Source organism: Symphalangus syndactylus, chromosome 2 (assembly GCF_028878055.3).
Source record: "Symphalangus syndactylus isolate Jambi chromosome 2, NHGRI_mSymSyn1-v2.1_pri, whole genome shotgun sequence".
Classification (NCBI taxonomy): Eukaryota; Metazoa; Chordata; class Mammalia; order Primates; family Hylobatidae; genus Symphalangus; species Symphalangus syndactylus.
In genome coordinates, this window is record NC_072424.2 from 136450287 (window position 1) to 136466844 (window position 16558).

The 16558-nt window shown below is 44.3% G+C and overlaps 1 protein-coding gene across 8 annotated transcripts in view; it reads left to right on the forward strand.

Annotated features, from left to right (window-relative positions):
* Positions 1–16558, forward strand: part of TMEM181 (transmembrane protein 181) — a 101282-nt gene that overhangs the window by 44789 nt on the left and 39935 nt on the right. For 5 of the 8 annotated variants that reach the window (XM_055268321.2, XM_055268359.2, XM_055268336.2 and 2 more), the window contains 4 exons: positions 800–855; positions 3812–3902; positions 5155–5276; positions 9531–9641. In XM_055268321.2, the coding sequence (XP_055124296.2) occupies positions 800–855; positions 3812–3902; positions 5155–5276; positions 9531–9641 (380 nt within the window). Of the gene's footprint in view, positions 1–799; positions 856–3811; positions 3903–5154; positions 5277–9506; positions 9642–16558 lie in introns of all 8 variants that reach the window. The other 3 variants (XM_055268311.2, XM_055268328.2, XM_063632727.1) reach the window with 2 other exon arrangements.

The following is a 16558-nucleotide window of genomic DNA, read 5'->3' on the forward strand; positions in this document are numbered from 1 at the left end:
TGATCAACATGGTGAAACCCTGTCTCTACTAAAAATAAAAAATTAGCCGGGCGTGGTGGCACATGCCTGTAATCCCAGTTACTCGGGAGGCTGAGGCAGGAGAATTGCTTGAACCTGGGAGGTGGAGGTTGTGGTGAGCTGAGACTGTGCTGTTGCACTCCAGCCTGGGCAACAAGAGCAAAAAGAAAAAAAATAGTTAAGATGTCAAGTTCTTAGATCTATAGAAAAAATGGTTAAGATGGCAAATCTTATGTATATTTTATCACAATAAAAGTTGGGAAAAAAACTGAGGTTCGTATACCATTATTTCAGTTAAAACTCTATTCTTTCCTGCTTATATTAGCATATATTATGTTTATAACCCTTAGTAAGTATTTTTGGAAGACTGGATTAATTGGATGAGCAGATAAGTGTGTCTCAGGTTTTGGAAGAAATCTTTACATTTTACAGAATATATAAGACGGAGTCTCTATAGTTAATGCCTTCTTGGGCCCATGCATGTAGAGGGAGCTCTCGTTGAGAGCTTAGCAGGGCATTTCCTGTGGAAACCCTCTGTGTTGTATGCCAGTCATGCTGGTTGACTTGTGTTGGGAAGTCGTGAAGCACAGCAGAGTAGATATTCTGTGTCTGTGTTTGTGTGTTTATATCTTTTACTTACACATTGTATAATCTCTAAAGAAAAACCAGATAAATTAAGGTCATCTCCAAGTAATGTATGAGTCTTCCTTGGAATTTGGAAAAAATACTAAATTATCAATATCACTATAATCTGCTTTTGTCCTTTTCTGTTACACTTTAGGACCTAAAGTGATCCAGACTTCTGCGGCTAATTTTTCACTAAATAATAGCAAAAAGGTAAGACTGGGTCTGAGTGGCAGCTGGGTGGTGGGGTGCATTATAAACCTCAGGTCACTGAGAAATGGTTCTGCTTAGAGTCTTCAAGGTCGTCTGCCCATGCCTTGCGGTTTCTCAGGCAACACATTTCTTCTTCCACTGTCAGCCGCTGGCCCCTGGGTTCTTGTCTGCTAAAGTCACCATTTCTGCTGTAATAAACACCTCAGTACTTAGCAAGATGGTGGTATTACCTCTTAGGGAGCAATTGTTCATTTCCAAAGAGTGGTTAACTTATCCTGATTCCTTGCCTCTATAAGTCCTATCAGATTGTAATTTCTAATAATGATACCACTCAGGTGTCTCATCTTTCTTATATTTGCCCAGGTTAAGAATTGGCGTCTGGCAGGTTTCTAGTGGTACATTTCTTTCTAATGATTACTTTGTATTCCTTGTGTGAACTCAGTTTAAATGAAAAATCCTTTAAAAAATACACCTTAACTTGGCTGGGCGAGGTGGCTCATGCCTGTAATCCCAGCACTTTGGGAGGCTGAGGCCAGCAGATCACGAGGTCAAGAGATTGAGACCATCCTGGCTAACATGGTGAAACCCCATCTCTACTGAAAATACAAAAAAATTAGCTGGGCATGGTCGGGGGCGCCGGTAGTCCCAGTTACTCGGGAGGCTGAAGCAGGAGAATGGCGTGAACCCGGGCGGGGGAGCTTGCCATCAGCCAAGATCGTGCCACTGCACTCCAGCCTGGGTGACAGAGCAAGACTCTGTCTCAAAAAAAAAAAAAAAAAAAGCCTTTTTACCACCTTTGGAGAAAACCAGAGGTTCTTTCAATTGGAGAATTTTGGTTTCCTTGAATAAATACTAACTTGTGAGAGCCCGGACAACTAAACCTTTTTTTGTGTGTGAAACATAACTTTACCTATAAACTGAACACAGTTGCCCTACATCTTCGAGGCACCATGATATATATAGTTTAAATCTGATTATATGACCCCAAATCCCCCTTCTGTCTGTTCTCACAGTTCCCTGCTAGTTTTCTACCCTTATAATTTTGCAAAAAGTCAAAAGAAGAAAAAGTACTAAAACTTACACCATTTGATTCTTCTCTTTGCTACTGCTAGTTTGAAAGGGCCCTCTGCATAGCCTGTTTTCACATTTCCTTTGCATTGCTTTATTTTCTTTCACTGTTGGCGTGATGATCTGATTTGAAGAGGCGCCACCATGGGCTTTCCTGGTAGTAGTTCATCTTTTACAGTTTCTGTCTCTCAGGGTGTGAGTCTCTTTTTGACACTGAACACAGCAGCCATTCCACTGAACTGACTTGCTTCCAAGAGACCATCCTCACTTCACTAAGACAGTAGCTCATTCCTGGAGAGATTTCCTGCCTTGATGGTTTTTAGGCAAGTCTTTAGTTCTAGGGAGTTTTATTGAGACCCTGACAGAAGTATTAAGACACAAAAACACATTCATTTGAGACTAGCCTGGGCAACATAGGGAGACTGTCTCTACAACAAATTTAAAAATAAGCTGGGTGTGGTGGGGCATACCTGTAGTCCCAGCTACTTGGGAGGCTGAGGTGGGAGGATCACTTGATCCTGAGAGGTTGACGCTGCAGTAAGCCATGATTGCACCACTGCACTCCAGCCCTGGGTGACAGAGCACGACCCTGTATTTAAAAAAAGAAAAAGAAAAAACACATTCACCTCCAAAGACTTTGCATTCAAATAATGCTTTTCTTTGGAACCATGGGTGGGCTGCTTCAGTAACTCTCTCTGTGGCCTGCTGCTATTAAACACCAATATTACGTCTTTCAAAAGATACTGCAGAAGAATCACTGGCAACATCATCACCCCTAATTTTTCTCCCCAGGGGTGTTAAGATTTTCTTTCAGAAAGCTAAAAATAGCAGACGTCAAAGAGCAATTTGCCTGGCATATTGATACTAAAGAAATAATTCTTGGCCGGGCACGGTGGCTCATGCCTGTAATCCCAGCACTTTGGGAGGCCGAGGTGGGCTGATCATGAGATCAGGAGTTCGAAACCAGTCTGGCCAACACAGTGAAACTCCGTCTCTACTAAAAATACAAAAATTAGCTGGGTGTGGTGGCAGGTGCCTGTAATCCGAGCTATTTGGGAGGCTGAGGCAGGAGAATCACTTGAACCTGGGAGGCAGAAGTTGCAGTGAGCCGAGATCATGCCCCTGCTCTCCAGCCTGGGCAACAGAGCTAGACTCCCGTCTCAAAAAGTAATAATTCTTGAGATATATTATCTTGTAAATATGAAAGCATTCTTTTGGTATTCTTTATTATCTTATTATGTATCTCATCATTCTGCTCATTTTATTCTTTTTCCAAGATGGCTTATTTCTTGGTATTTAAGTAAGTGTATTGTCCCCAAGGGTCCAAGTGTGGAAAGTGTCTGCTTAGAGATTTCTCTGAGAGACAGACATGAATTGCTGCTGGAAGTTAGTCGTTTCTTCTGAAAGGCAGAGTGTCACTTATGTTGTTGAAAGGAAAACCTCATGGCCGGGCGCGGTGGCTCACACCTGTAACCTAGCGCTTTAGGAGGCCGAGGTGGGCGGATCGCAAGGTCAGGAGATTGAGACCATCCTGGCTAACATGGTGAAACCCCGTCTGTACTAAAGATACAAAAAATTAGCCGGGCGTAGTGGCGGGCGCCTGTAGTCCCAGCTACTTGGGAGGCTGAGGCAGGAGAATGGCGTGAACCCAGGAGGCAGAGCTTGCAGTGAGCCGAAATCGCGCCACTGCACTCTAGCTTAGGCGACAGAGCGAGACTCCGTCTCAAAAAAAAAAAAAAAAAAAAGAAAAAGGAAGACCTCACATATTTCTGTTTCAGAGCTAACACTGAAGCCTTTTTTGCTAAAAGTAAAGTTTGTGTGTTAAAATGATGTATTTGGTAGACTCAATGAAAAGGTCACATGGATTACTTTGTTTTTTTTTCTTCAGCTAAAGCCAATTCAAATACTTTCAAATCCACTGTCTACATACAATCAGCAACTATGGCTGACATGTGTTGTTGAGTTGGATCAATCAAAAGGTATGGAGCTTGACATTTTGGAATGATTTTTCTTTGTACGAAGAAACATCATATTTTAGATGTTGACTTCAGAATATTTGGACAAGTGCTCAAAGATAGATGTATAAGGATGTCCATTATTATTTATCATAGTAACAAATTGGAAACCCCTTAAATGTCTTCCAGTGGGAGAGAAAGTTGCGATAGATAGACATCCTCCGTAGAGTCCTGGTCAGCTCAGCTCAGTGGCTGCATGGTGTCGGTGCTATAGCTGCCAGCCTTTTTCAGTGAGGATCTGGGAGAGAATTAAGACCTGATGCCCTAAAGTAATGGTTCTGGCCCCCAGGGACACTTGCCAATGTCTTGAGACAATTTCGTCACACACGGAGAGGAGGAGTGCTCCTGGCGTCTAGTGGGTAGAGGGCAGAGGTGCCGACACCTCCCCCCCTTCCACAACAAGGAATTATCTGGCACAAAATGTCAGTGATGCAGAGGCTGAGAAACCCTCCGCTAATGCATCCATTGTTTATGATGAATTAGCTTCTGTCAATCTACAGTGGCACTAGTTTTATATCATCCTAGGGAGAATTGAGAAGATACCCAAATCATTTTCTGTTCTGTGCTTCGCATGAGACACTCTGGTTGAGAAAGAATTTGAAAAGATAACCCCATGACCACAGTAAATGAAGTGAAACAAATATATATTACAAAAAAATTATCCCCTCTTTGTAACATTTTAGAAAGCAAAAAATTCATATTACTGCGTATTTGTATGTCTAGAAAATGGTCTGGAAGGATAGACACGAAATATGAATTATGATTATCTCTAGGTGAAATTCTTAGTATTTAATGCTATCTTTATGATTTTTTAAAATGAGAATATAATTAGAAAAACCTATAATCAGAAGAAATAAATCTGTTTCTATTTTTGGTATAGAATTTGGTAAGTTAAAAATGTATGTGAGAAATTAAAAATATAAGTTCATTAGTCGTGAAATATTTACCCTTTTTGCGTGTGTGAAGTGAAACTGATGGATCTGAAGTGCAGGTTTTGACATAGACCCCTGGGTGCTGGGTTGGAATCTAATAGAAAGGCTTTTACTTTGCTGGGCAATTAAGAGATTTTCAAATGTGCTGAGGCCAGTGTGGCCTAAGGACCTTATGGGCTTTCTGTGTTTTCCTGGCTCCAAGGTCATTATGGAGCCAGGAAGGCACCTTTGTAGGTGTGATGTGCCTGGCATGGTCTCTAACACTGAATTTTTTTCTTTTGTAGAAACTTCTATTAAGACAAGCTTTCCCATGACTGTTAAAGTCGATGGTGTAGCTCAAGATGGAACCACGATGTACATTCATAACAAAGTTCACAACCGGACAAGGACCCTCACATGTGCAGGGGTGAGTGTGTGGGGTGAGCCCCACAGTCAGTCCTCAGGCTGCATACACATTTAATTACAGAGCCACTTTCTACTGTAGAAGATAGCATGGTAAGAGGCTTCGAGAAATTGTTCTTAAGTGGAAAAAAATGGAGTCATACCAAAGATGGCATGAGAAAACTTACTTATTTTTATAGTTGGATACCCTTAAAAATTCTTATAAACGTACACATGCATTCACACATCCATAAACACTCGTGTACACACATATGCATGCACACACACGTACTGCCAGCCACTCTGAGCATACGTGGTACTTGTTTTTACTGTGTGTGTGACTTTCTGCCCAGCGTGTCCCTAATGAATGTTATGGGCTGCCTCCTCATACGAACATCTGCCACTGGCTGTGGTCACTGTTTTTTTGTTGTTGTTGTTTAGAGACAGGTTTTTGCTCTGTCACCCAGGCTGGAGTGCAGTGGCACAGTCACAGCTCACTGCAGCCTCAAACTCCTGGGCTCAAGCAATTCTCCTACCTTAACTTCCCAAGTAGCTGGGACCATAAGCATGTTGCCACAGGCCTGACTAATTTTCCATGGTCACTCTTGACTGAGGGTTTGGGTTGTTCCCAGCTGAGTGATGCATGCCCTAATCCGTCTGTGTGAAGCCGAGTACCTGGGCCTCTTGGGGGTCAGGGGCCTGCCTTTTTGAGCATCTACTTCAGAGCACAGTGTGGCTAAGGGGTAGGAAACCTGGGGTCCACAGTGGGGAATGAGCCCTCACGCTTGATTTCATTGGCACTGTATTCTGTTCAGAGTCCAAAGAATCAGAACCAGATTCCTGCTATAGCAAGGAGTCCACCTCAGGCACAACAGGTTATTGGCAGCGTGGAGAACTTGGAGAGCATCAAAACAGGGCAGTGCATTTTCTTACAGGATTAGAAAAGTAATGTCAGAAGCCAGATGGCAAGTAGTTTGTCTGCTAGGTGTCATGTCAAGTACCGTCCACTCATTGTCTCATTCAGTCCTCATGGCAGGTCCATGAAATAGAAACTACTATTAGAGCCTGTTTTGTAGAAGAAGAAACTGAGGCTTAGAGAGGTCTAAACCATTGCCCAAGGTAACGCAGATATTAAGTGCAGGGCCCAGGATTTAAACCTGTGCCCTTTTATTCTGAAGCTTGTGGCCTTAACCACCATGCATACTGCCTAGTTACTAGTGATACATATCCTGGCCCTGTTTTTCTAGCAAGAAAGAATCCAAGGGCTGGGCGTGGTGGCTCATGCCTGTAATCCCAGCACTTTGGGAGGGGAGGGTGGGAGGATCACGTGGGACTGGCCTCTCATTCTGCTTCCAGGGGCTGAGTCAGCTTCCAAAGTGTATTTTCCCCATCTATAAAGTTGGGATCAAGCCTTCCCTGCCTGCCTTAGGAAAGCAGTAAAGATCAAGGTGAATAACATGTGTGCCTTACATGTGCAGCCTGAGGCATCCCTACGTCCCCCAATGAGGCCTGTGTGTGGGAGGGGTGCGATCAGTACTGCTGAAGGGATAACAGGTGTGAGTGTCAGACAGGACCATGGCCCAAGAAGCTGCTCTCTTCCCATCCGAGGGCCTGGCGGCCACTTCCACCTGAACAGCTTGATGACACCCACCTTGCTGTGCTGCCTCAGATTGAGGCTCAGTGGACCGTTAGTCAGGGGTTGCTTATTTGGAGCTGTTGAGACCCATTGTCCTGGTTTGCTTGCACTGAGTGGTTGCTCAGCACACAGGACTTTCTGTTTTAAAATTGGGACAAGTGGGTTGCTCTACCTAAAGCCTTTGCTTCAAGCAGGGCCAGGCTGCCAGGGTACTGGCTGGCCTGCATTGTTGCTTCTTGGATGTGCCCGCTGTGCTGTGCACCTTGAGAATGGCCCTTCAGTGCATCTTCATGGTTTCTTCCCGCTTCCGTTGTTGGCCCTACCTCATTTTACACTGTGTTACCCCTTGGGAATATCTTGCTTCTGTTCCTGTCTACTCAGGTCTCTAACCCTGCAAGGAGCATTGCCCTGGCTTTAAAAAACATGGAATTTTTACATTACAGAGATATTTACCACCCTCTTATATTACTTTTTTTTTTTTTAAACACACAGTCTTGCTATGTTGCCCAGGCTGGCTTTGGACTCCTGGGCTCAAGCAATCCTCCTGCTTCAGCCTCCCAAGTAGCTAGGATGACAGGTGTGCACCAGTGTGCCTGGCTTGCTTTTGTTTTTCTACTGTAAAGAAAAGCCATTGTCTGACTTAGGTAGCAAGGCTTTCCACGCTTTGCAGGTGAGAAAGCTGTGGTACCATCACGTGATTTTCAGAAGTACATCATAGTCAGCAGCAGAACCGTGGTTTGAACTTGGGATGCCAGAATTGCTGGTGTAGTTTTTTTAAACTCGTAAGTATATGCAGCCTGAGATACAGCTCTTTTGTTAATTAAAACATCCCTGAAAAGTGAGACAAATTCTTAAACTCGCAAGAGATGTTTGTCTACCCAGCAAAAATGTATTTACAAATTTTAAGCCATCCCTTCCTGCGTAGTCCTTAGCCACCCCTGCCTCTGCGCGTCATCCTGTGACCCAACTGCCAGAGGGGATAGGTGAATTTAGTTTTGTCGAGAAGGTGGACCACACGCTTAAAGCCCAGAGGACAGGCAGCAGATTGCAATGAGAGCTGATTAGGTGGAAAGGAAGCCTTGGCCTCCCTTTCCAATGTGATGAAAATAACAGATGACCTGTACTTCTGGCATAGGAGAGTGGGAGGTGGGCGGGTGGCCAGCCAGAGGGCTTTTAGCCCCTTTGCAGGGCAGCCCCTCCCTGCGGAGCACTGTGGGCTTCGGTGCAGGCCCAGGGCTGCTAGTGGGCTGAAGTGTTTGGTGAGTTGAGATGGTGACCTTGGTGCTGCCTTCAGCCCCCCTGCACACTCCCCTCCTCTCTGCTTTCTCCCCCTTCCCTTAGGTCAGCACCCCACTGTGTTACCCAACCCCACTCCTCGTCCCCCTCCCTGACAGTTGCCCTCTTGTCTTTTTGGTTTTTTTTGTTTGTTTGCTTTTGAGACAGAGCTTTGCTCTTGTTGCACAGGCTGGAGTGCAATGGTGTGATCTTGGCCCACTGCAGCCTCCACCTCCCAGGTTCAAGGGATTCTCCTGCCTCAGCCTCCTGGGTAGCTGGGATTACAGGCGCCTGCCACCACACCCGGCTGATTTTTGGCACTTTTAGTGGAGATGGGGTTTCACTATGTTGGCCAAGCTGGTCTTGAACTCCTAGCTTCAAGTGATCCGCCCGCTTTGGCCTCCCAAAGTGCTGGGATTACAGGCGTGAGCCACCGTGACTGGCCACCCTCTTGTCTTTTTAAGCCTGCTGTGTAAAACCCGCACCTGTTTTCTTACCTGACCTCAGACATTCGAGGCTTGACCAGTCATTGGAGCGATGCCCTGTTAGAAGGCCAGAGAACCACCCGTTCGCTCTGGGCAGCAGCAGGATGGTGGAGAGCGACATTCCGAAAGGCAGGGCCGGGGCAGAGCTTGCGGGGGAGGAGTGGCTGGCTCTGTGTGCATGGCTGGTGGATGTACCTCTGTACCCCTGCATGAGGGTTTGTCCTCCCTGCCACTCCGGAAGGGGATAACAAAGCAGAAGAGACCTGGCTTTTAATTCTAAAGGACAAAAGGAAGGGCTCTTGACAACAGTGGAGCACACATATCCTCACATCTGCACTTGATGTTGTGCACACAGCCTTTGCTTTGACTCAGAGTGTAGGGTGGAGGGAGCAGGATGGAGAGGAAAGAGGGCTCCATGTAGAGAGTGACAGTTTAAAAGGAGAGAAAGAAAAATGTGTAATTCACTCTGTTTATTATTATAACAATCGCAAAATTGGGCCAGGGAGGACAAATTAGGCTGCGGCATCTGCATTGACGTGTCTTAGCTTACGTTTCTCCTGTGCTCTAGTGTTATATATTTATGGAAATGTCAGGCTTGCATTGCACTGTTAACTTTCTTACACAGTGACTTATTTTCAGTCATCCAAAGTAGAAAGATTCTAATTGGTGTAAATCATATATTATGTTTCCGAAAATACCCATTTGGTTCATTCTTTCTAGGAACTGTGTTTGGCTGGCATCTGACGTTCTCTGGGCTTTTGGCGAGTTCCCTGGAGACGATGAGTTCTGCTCATCTGCTGTTGAAACGTGTTACTTCATGGGTTATTTGGCGGGAGTATGAGTCTTGCTTTCTTTAAAGGCAAATCTTCCTGTGTATTTGCAGAAATGTGCAGAGATTATTGTGGCTCACCTTGGCTACCTGAATTACACTCAGTATACAGTGATAGTGGGATTTGAACACCTGAAGCTCCCCATCAAGGGAATGAACTTCACAGTAAGTATACCAGCTGACTGCACGTTTCCATGGCTCATGTTCTAGTTCCCATTCTTTGCTCAGTGATTGAAATACATTTCAGCATCTAAATAATGTTAATTTGAACAGTGGAGGACACGTTTTTAAAAATTGTAGGAAAACCACAGTTTCTTAAGTATATAGAACCAAGAATAGCTTAAATATCATAGAGATTGGGCAAACCTTAGGTGTCTGAGATTTAGAATAGAGAGTGTATAGTGTGTTCAGCTGCAAGGCAGTGAAGGGGTTAGCAGGTATACCCTCCTGCAGACGCAGCACCTCCTTCTCTGGCCCCTGTGAGTGGTCGTCATTCTCTGCCCGAACTGCCGGTGAGTGGGAGGGCACTGTTGTAATTGTTAGACTGTCCTTTCTTGTGTCCAGCTGAAATCTCCCCTTTCCACTCATTAGGAGTCAGTATAACCAGCATAGTGACGAGGAGTGGGGATTTAGACTGGACGGTGAGCTGGGTTCTCACCCTGCCTCCATCATTGACTCGTGATTTGTTGAGCCTCAGTTTTCTTATCTGTAAAATAGCTGCCTCATAGAGCTGTGAATATTAAATGAAGATACTAATGGATACCTTCCAAAAAAAAAAAAACAGCTTTATCGAAGTAGAAAGTTTGCTTGCCCTTTTAATGAAAGTGTATGTTCAGTGGTTTTTGTTGTTGTTGTTGTTGTGTTGTTTTTTTTTTTTTTGAGACGGAGACTCACTTTGTCACCAGGCTGGAGTGCAGTGGCACGATCTTGGCTCGCTGCAACCTCCGCCTCCTGGGTTCAAGCAATTCTCCTGCCTCAGCCTCCCAAGTAGCTGGGATTACAAGTGTGTGCCACCATGCCCAGCTAATTTTTGTATTTTTAGTAGAGATGGAGTTTCACCATGTTGGCCAGGATGGTCTTGATCTCCTGACCTGGTGATCCACCCACCTTGGCCTCCCAAAGTGCTGGGATTGCAGGCACGAGCCACTGCGCCCGGCCCATTCAGTGGTTTTTAGTACAGTCACGGAGTTGTCCAGTCATTCTGGTTCCAGAACATTTTCATTGGCCCTTAAAGAAACCTGTTAGTGATCATTTCCCATTCCCTCCCCCACAGTCCTTGGCAATCACTAACGTTCTCTCTGTCCCCGTGGATTTGCCTGGTCTGGACATTTCATGTGAGTGGAATCACACAACGTGTGGTCTTTGCTGTTGGCTGCTTTCACTTAACGTGATGTCTCAAGGTCCATACAGGTTGTCATGGGATCAGTACTTCGCTCCTTCATTTTGCTAAATGATATTTTGTTGTATTGCTAGACCACATTTTGTTGATCCCTACATCAGGTGACAGGCGTTTGGGTTGTTTCCATTTTTTGGCTGTTGTGAATAATGCTGTTGTGAACTACACAAAATGAGTTTTCTTCTCTGTCTACCCTATAGCACTTTGAAGGCGGCCGTCTCCTCCCCTCTGAGATTCTTTTCTTTCACATTGTGCTGGGGATGTGACCTCTGCACCCCTCTGGCTCCAGGTTTCCTTCCTGAAGCTGCCCCAGTCACCCAGCTGCAGGGGCAGGTGTTTCTGATGTGGAAGGAGCAGGTGGCCCTGGGCTGTGCTGCTGGGACAGCTTGAGCTGGCTCTCTCGGCAGCCACGTCACTAGTGGTCTCTTCCTTTCAGCCCTTTGCCTCAGCCAGCCTTTCCAGATCTTGTGGATCTGAATCTGGGGTCTGGTCTTTGCTGTCTGAATGATCTCCTGGATCTTTGTCTTCAGATAATCTGATTAGTGTTCTGCTTGTGTCCTCCATTTGTGGTGCAGTGGGAGATTCCAGATGGGGTCTCAGGCAGGTGCACTGAGCTTAGGCATACTTTGATGTAGTCCTTTGCTAATCATCTGTGCTTTAGACTTTGCTATTTCAGAATCATTCTGATTCAACAGTGCAGACAAACGGGACTTTTCCCTTCCATCATCTTCTTTATTAGAACATCATCTCCTACAAGCCTTTTATGGTTCTCAGCACCTTTCTCCAGAGGCTGTAGTTCATCCGGACCCTATTCCATGTGTGTGGGCCACTGTTTTCTTTGTCTTTATGGTTTTTGTCCTTCCATCTTTTGTATCTATTTATGCTTCCTCTTAAAGTTGTTCCTGAAGAATTTGGTACATATGTTAGGTGAACTAGGTACATGCCATTCTGCCATCGCGATGGAAGGCAATTGATACAGTGTTGCTGTGGGGCTCAAAAAGGAATGGATTCAAAAGACATTACCATGGGAACCACTCACCTTGAATTACACCACAGCCAGAGCCTCATTTCTGGTGGCACTCTTCAGCATCTGGAAAGACAGTCCTTAAGACCCTTGGGATTTGTAAGGGATGTCACCAAAGATTTTTCTGCGTTTTTGTACGTTTCGTTTCCCCAGCAGCCAGCATAGGTCCCAGCAGCTGCTAGGCTTGCAATAGATATGTATTGGTTGAATGAAAGAACCAGCAGTACAGCACCTTAGAAATTCAGAAATTCATGTGGTAACAGACTTCTGAAATTATGTTCATCCTTGCTGTAAACCACAGATTAGAGAGTTCAAGAATGAATGCCTTTTTTTAACCAATCAATTTTCATAGATTGGGCCAGGGGCAGTAGCTTATGCCTGTAATCCCAGCACTTTGGAAACTCGATGTAGGAGGATTGCTTGAACCCCAGGAGTTCGAGACCAGCCTGGACAACATAATGAGACCCCCATCTTTTTTTTTTTTTTTTTTTTTTTTTTTTTTTTTTTTGAGACGGAGTCTCACTGTGTCACCCAGGCTGGAGTGCAGTGGCACAATCTCTGCTCACGGTAACCTCTACCTCCTGGGTTCAGGCAATTCTCCTGCCTTAGCCTCCCTAGTAGCTGGGATTACAGCTACTAATAGCTGTAATAGTTCACCACGCCCTGCTAATTTTTGTATATTAGTAGAGATGGGGTTATACCACGTTGGCCAGGATGGTTTCAAACTCCTGACCTCAGGTAATTGCCCTAGCTGAGACCCCATCTCTAAACGAAAGTCTAAAAATTAGCCATGCATGGTGGTGCACACCTGTAGTCCCAGCTACTAGGGAGGCTTAGGCAGGAGGATCACTTGAGCCCAGGAGTTTGAGGCTGCAATGAACTGTAATCACACCACTGCACACTCCAGCCTGGGTGACAGAGTGAGACCTGTCTAAAAAAAAAAATGCAAATATTAAAAACAACAAATAAGGTAACGTCCAGGGTTGGCGAAATGCAAGGACACAAGTTTTCTCATACACATGAATGGGGGTGTAAACTGATTTAACTTTTGGGGTAATTTAGCAGTGTATAAAAGCCTCTACTTCCATGTTCTTTTTGACTTAGTAATTCTAATTCTAGAAATTTATACTCAGGAAGTAGAAACATACACAATGATGTATGTTCAAACCTATTCCTCAGAGTAAGAAGTTGGGAACAATCTGTATTTCAGCAGTAGATTTCTGGTTAAATAAATCAGTCCTGTAGCTACTAAAATAATAATAGGATAGCTAGCACAAACTATATATTGATTTAAGAAAAGAAAAGCACATGAATTAGAAGTGTTTCTATTAGAGAAAACTAGATGTCTAGAAGGCTGTCTCTGGGTGGTGGGATTAATGTTTAACTTCTTCTGTTTTTCTTTATTTCCCGTAATGAATGTTTATTATTTTTATTACCTGAAAAAAATTATTTGAAAACAAAACAAAAACTCCTGAGGCAACTAATATTTGAAGGGGGAAGTCCTGGGCATATGCCAGTATCCATCCCAGAACCTCAGGTGCTGGCAAGCCCTGCATGCTGTTTCTTCTGGTCTGACTCAGTATCCTCGGAGAATCACATAATCAACATTGTGCTGGCAGCTTGTAGAGAGATGCACTAAGAAATTAGAGAACTGTATGCAAAGTGTTTCTATGTCTTTTATAAAATTGCTGTTGAAGACATTGTGTTGTGAACTTTAAACCTCCAAATATAATTCTTGGTTTTCCCACATTATTATTTTTTAGAGCAATTTTAGGTTCACAGCAAAATTGAGAGGAAGGTACAGAGAGTTCCTAAATGCTCTCTCCGCCCACACATGCACAGCCTCCCCCATTGTCAACATCTCGCACCAAAGTGGTACATTTGTTACAGTTAATGAACCCACATTGACACACCACCCAGAGCCCACGGTTTACATTAGGACTCCCTCTTGGTGTTGTACATTCTGTAGGATCCACTATTTATAGTACCATAGAGGTTCATTTCAGTGCCCTGAAAATCCTTTGTGCTCCACCTGTTCATCCCTCCCTCCTCCTCAGACCCCTGGCAACCACCTGTCTTTTTACTGTTTCCATGGTTTTGCCTTTTTTTTTTTTTTTTTTTTTTTTTTTTTTTTTTTTTTTTGAGACAAGAGTCTGTTGCCCAGGCTGGAGTGCAGTGGTAAGATCTCGGCTCACTACAACCTCCACCTCCTAGGTTCAAGTGATTCTCGTGCCTTAGCCTCCCGGGTAGCGGGGATTACAGGTGCGCACCACTACTCCTGGCTAATTTTTGTATTTTTAGTAGAGACGGGGTTTCACCATGTTGGCCAGGCTGGTTTTGAACTCCTGACCTCAGATGATCCGCCTGCCTTGGCCTCCGAAAGTGCTGGGATTACATGCGTGAGCCACTGCGCCAGGCCATGGTTTTGCTTTTTCAAGAATGTCATCTAGTTGGAATCATACAGTACGAAATTTTTTTCAGATTGACTTATTTCACTAAGTTATATGCATTTTAAGTTTTTTCTATGGCTTGATTGCTCATTTTTTTTTATCATGGAATAATATTTCATTGTCTGGATGTACTGCAGCTTGTTTGTCCATTGGCTGAAGGACAACATCTTGGTTGTTTTTATGTTTTGACAATTATGAACATAGCTACTATAAACATCTGTATACAGGTTTTTGTGTGGACATAAGTTCTCAACTTCTTTTTTGTTGTTGTTTTTTTGAAATGGAGTTTCATTCTTGTTGCCCAGGCTGGAGTGCAATGGCACGATCTCAGCTCACTGCAACCTCTGCCTCCTGGGTTCAAGAGATTCTCCTGCCTCAGCCTCCTGAGTAGCTGGGATTACAGGTGCCCATCACCATGTCCGGATACTTTTTGTATTTTTAGTAGAGACGAGGTTTCACCATGTTGGCCAGGCTGGTCTCAAACTCCTGACCTCAGGTGATCCGGCCTCTCAGAGTGCTGGGATTATAGGCATGAGCCACCATGCCTGGCCCCTACGTTTTCAACTTCTTTGGGTAAATATCAAAAAGCAAAAACAATTTCTTTGGCTATTTGTTACAACGCCTTTTATTAGAGAGTGAAAGCCATGGGATGCATTGCATTTCTCTCTTGGTACTGGCTGTCGGATATTTCAGAAATCAGTTTTTTGCTGAATTGTACTAATTACTAACATCCTGGTATGGATTTCTGGTATAATTATCTGCATTCTTCACTATTTTGCCTTTTAAAACACTTTAAAAATTATTTCTATCTAATCTGGCTTTTTTTTATAAGCTGCCTTCATTTCTTTTTGGAAGTAAACAAGCTATAATGAATAGATAGACACTAATGGTATTTTAGTGGTGTTACTACACACCCACCAGAATGGCAGAAATAAGATAGAATATGCCGAAGCTGGGAAGGATGTGGGGCAGGCAGAGCCCTTGCCCCCTGCTGGGGAGCATGTAAATTGATACAGCAATAATGCATACGTATATTGACCAAAAGACATGCATTTAGATATTCACAGCAGCACAATTCTTAATAGCCAAACTGTAAACTGTATACTAGCAGCAAAATGAGTACATAAATTCTGCTATATTCATATAATGGAATACTATACAGCAAGGAGAATGAACTTTCATAGCTTCATGTAATGTCATGGAGGACTTTCTGAAGCATAATGTTGAATGAAATGAGCCAAATACAAAACAGTACAGAGTGTACGATTCCATTTATATAAATTACAAAAACAGGCAAAACGAACCTGTGCTGTTGAATCAGGGTTAGTGTTTCTCTGGGGTGGGTTAGTGGCTGGAAGGGAGCATCAAGCGGGGGGCTTCTGGGGTGCTGGCAATGTTCTGTGTCTTGGGCAGAGTACCGTTTATGCAGGTGTGTTCAATTTGTGACGTTCATTGAACTGTAATTTAGGATACCTGTCCAATTCTTTTTTTCTTTTTTTTTTGAGATGGGGTCTTGCTCTGTCATCCCGGCTGGAGTGCAGTGGCGCAATCTCGGCTCACTGCAAGCTCCGCCTCCTGGGTTCATGCCATCCTCCTGCCTCAGCCTCCCGAGTAGCTGGGACTACAGGTGCCTGCCACCACGCCTGGCTAATTTTTTGTATTTTTGTAGAGACGGGGTTTCACTGCGTTAGCCAGGATGGTCTTGATCTCCTGACCTCGTGATCCACCTGCCTAGTCTCCCAAAGTGCTGGGATTACCAGTGTGAGCCACTGTGCCCGGCACAATACCTGTCCAATTCTTTATACCCGTTACCTTCAGTAGGAACTTAATGGTATACAGTGCGCCTGACAAATTGGAGCTGCCGCCTGTGCGGCTGCACGTTTCTTAAGACAGCTCTTCTTCAGCAGTACCATGTGTGGCTGGCTGTACTGACACAATTAACCTTTTGAGGGTTTCTGTTGCTTTTGTTTGGCATTTCCTTGGGAAATCTTAGTTCTGAGTTCTGCGTTCCTGGAGTCTGGGCTTCATTTCACCGAGCCTGGTGGTGCCCTTGGCTCTGATAAAAGAGCACCAGAATCACATGGACACCTTCCCCTGGTGCCACTGTTTGTTTCACTAACCAGCTCTTCTTCCTTGTTGATGACAATCAAATTCAGGATAAAAATGACCCTGATTGCTTCCTGTATTAGTCTGTTTTCGTGCTGCTGACAAA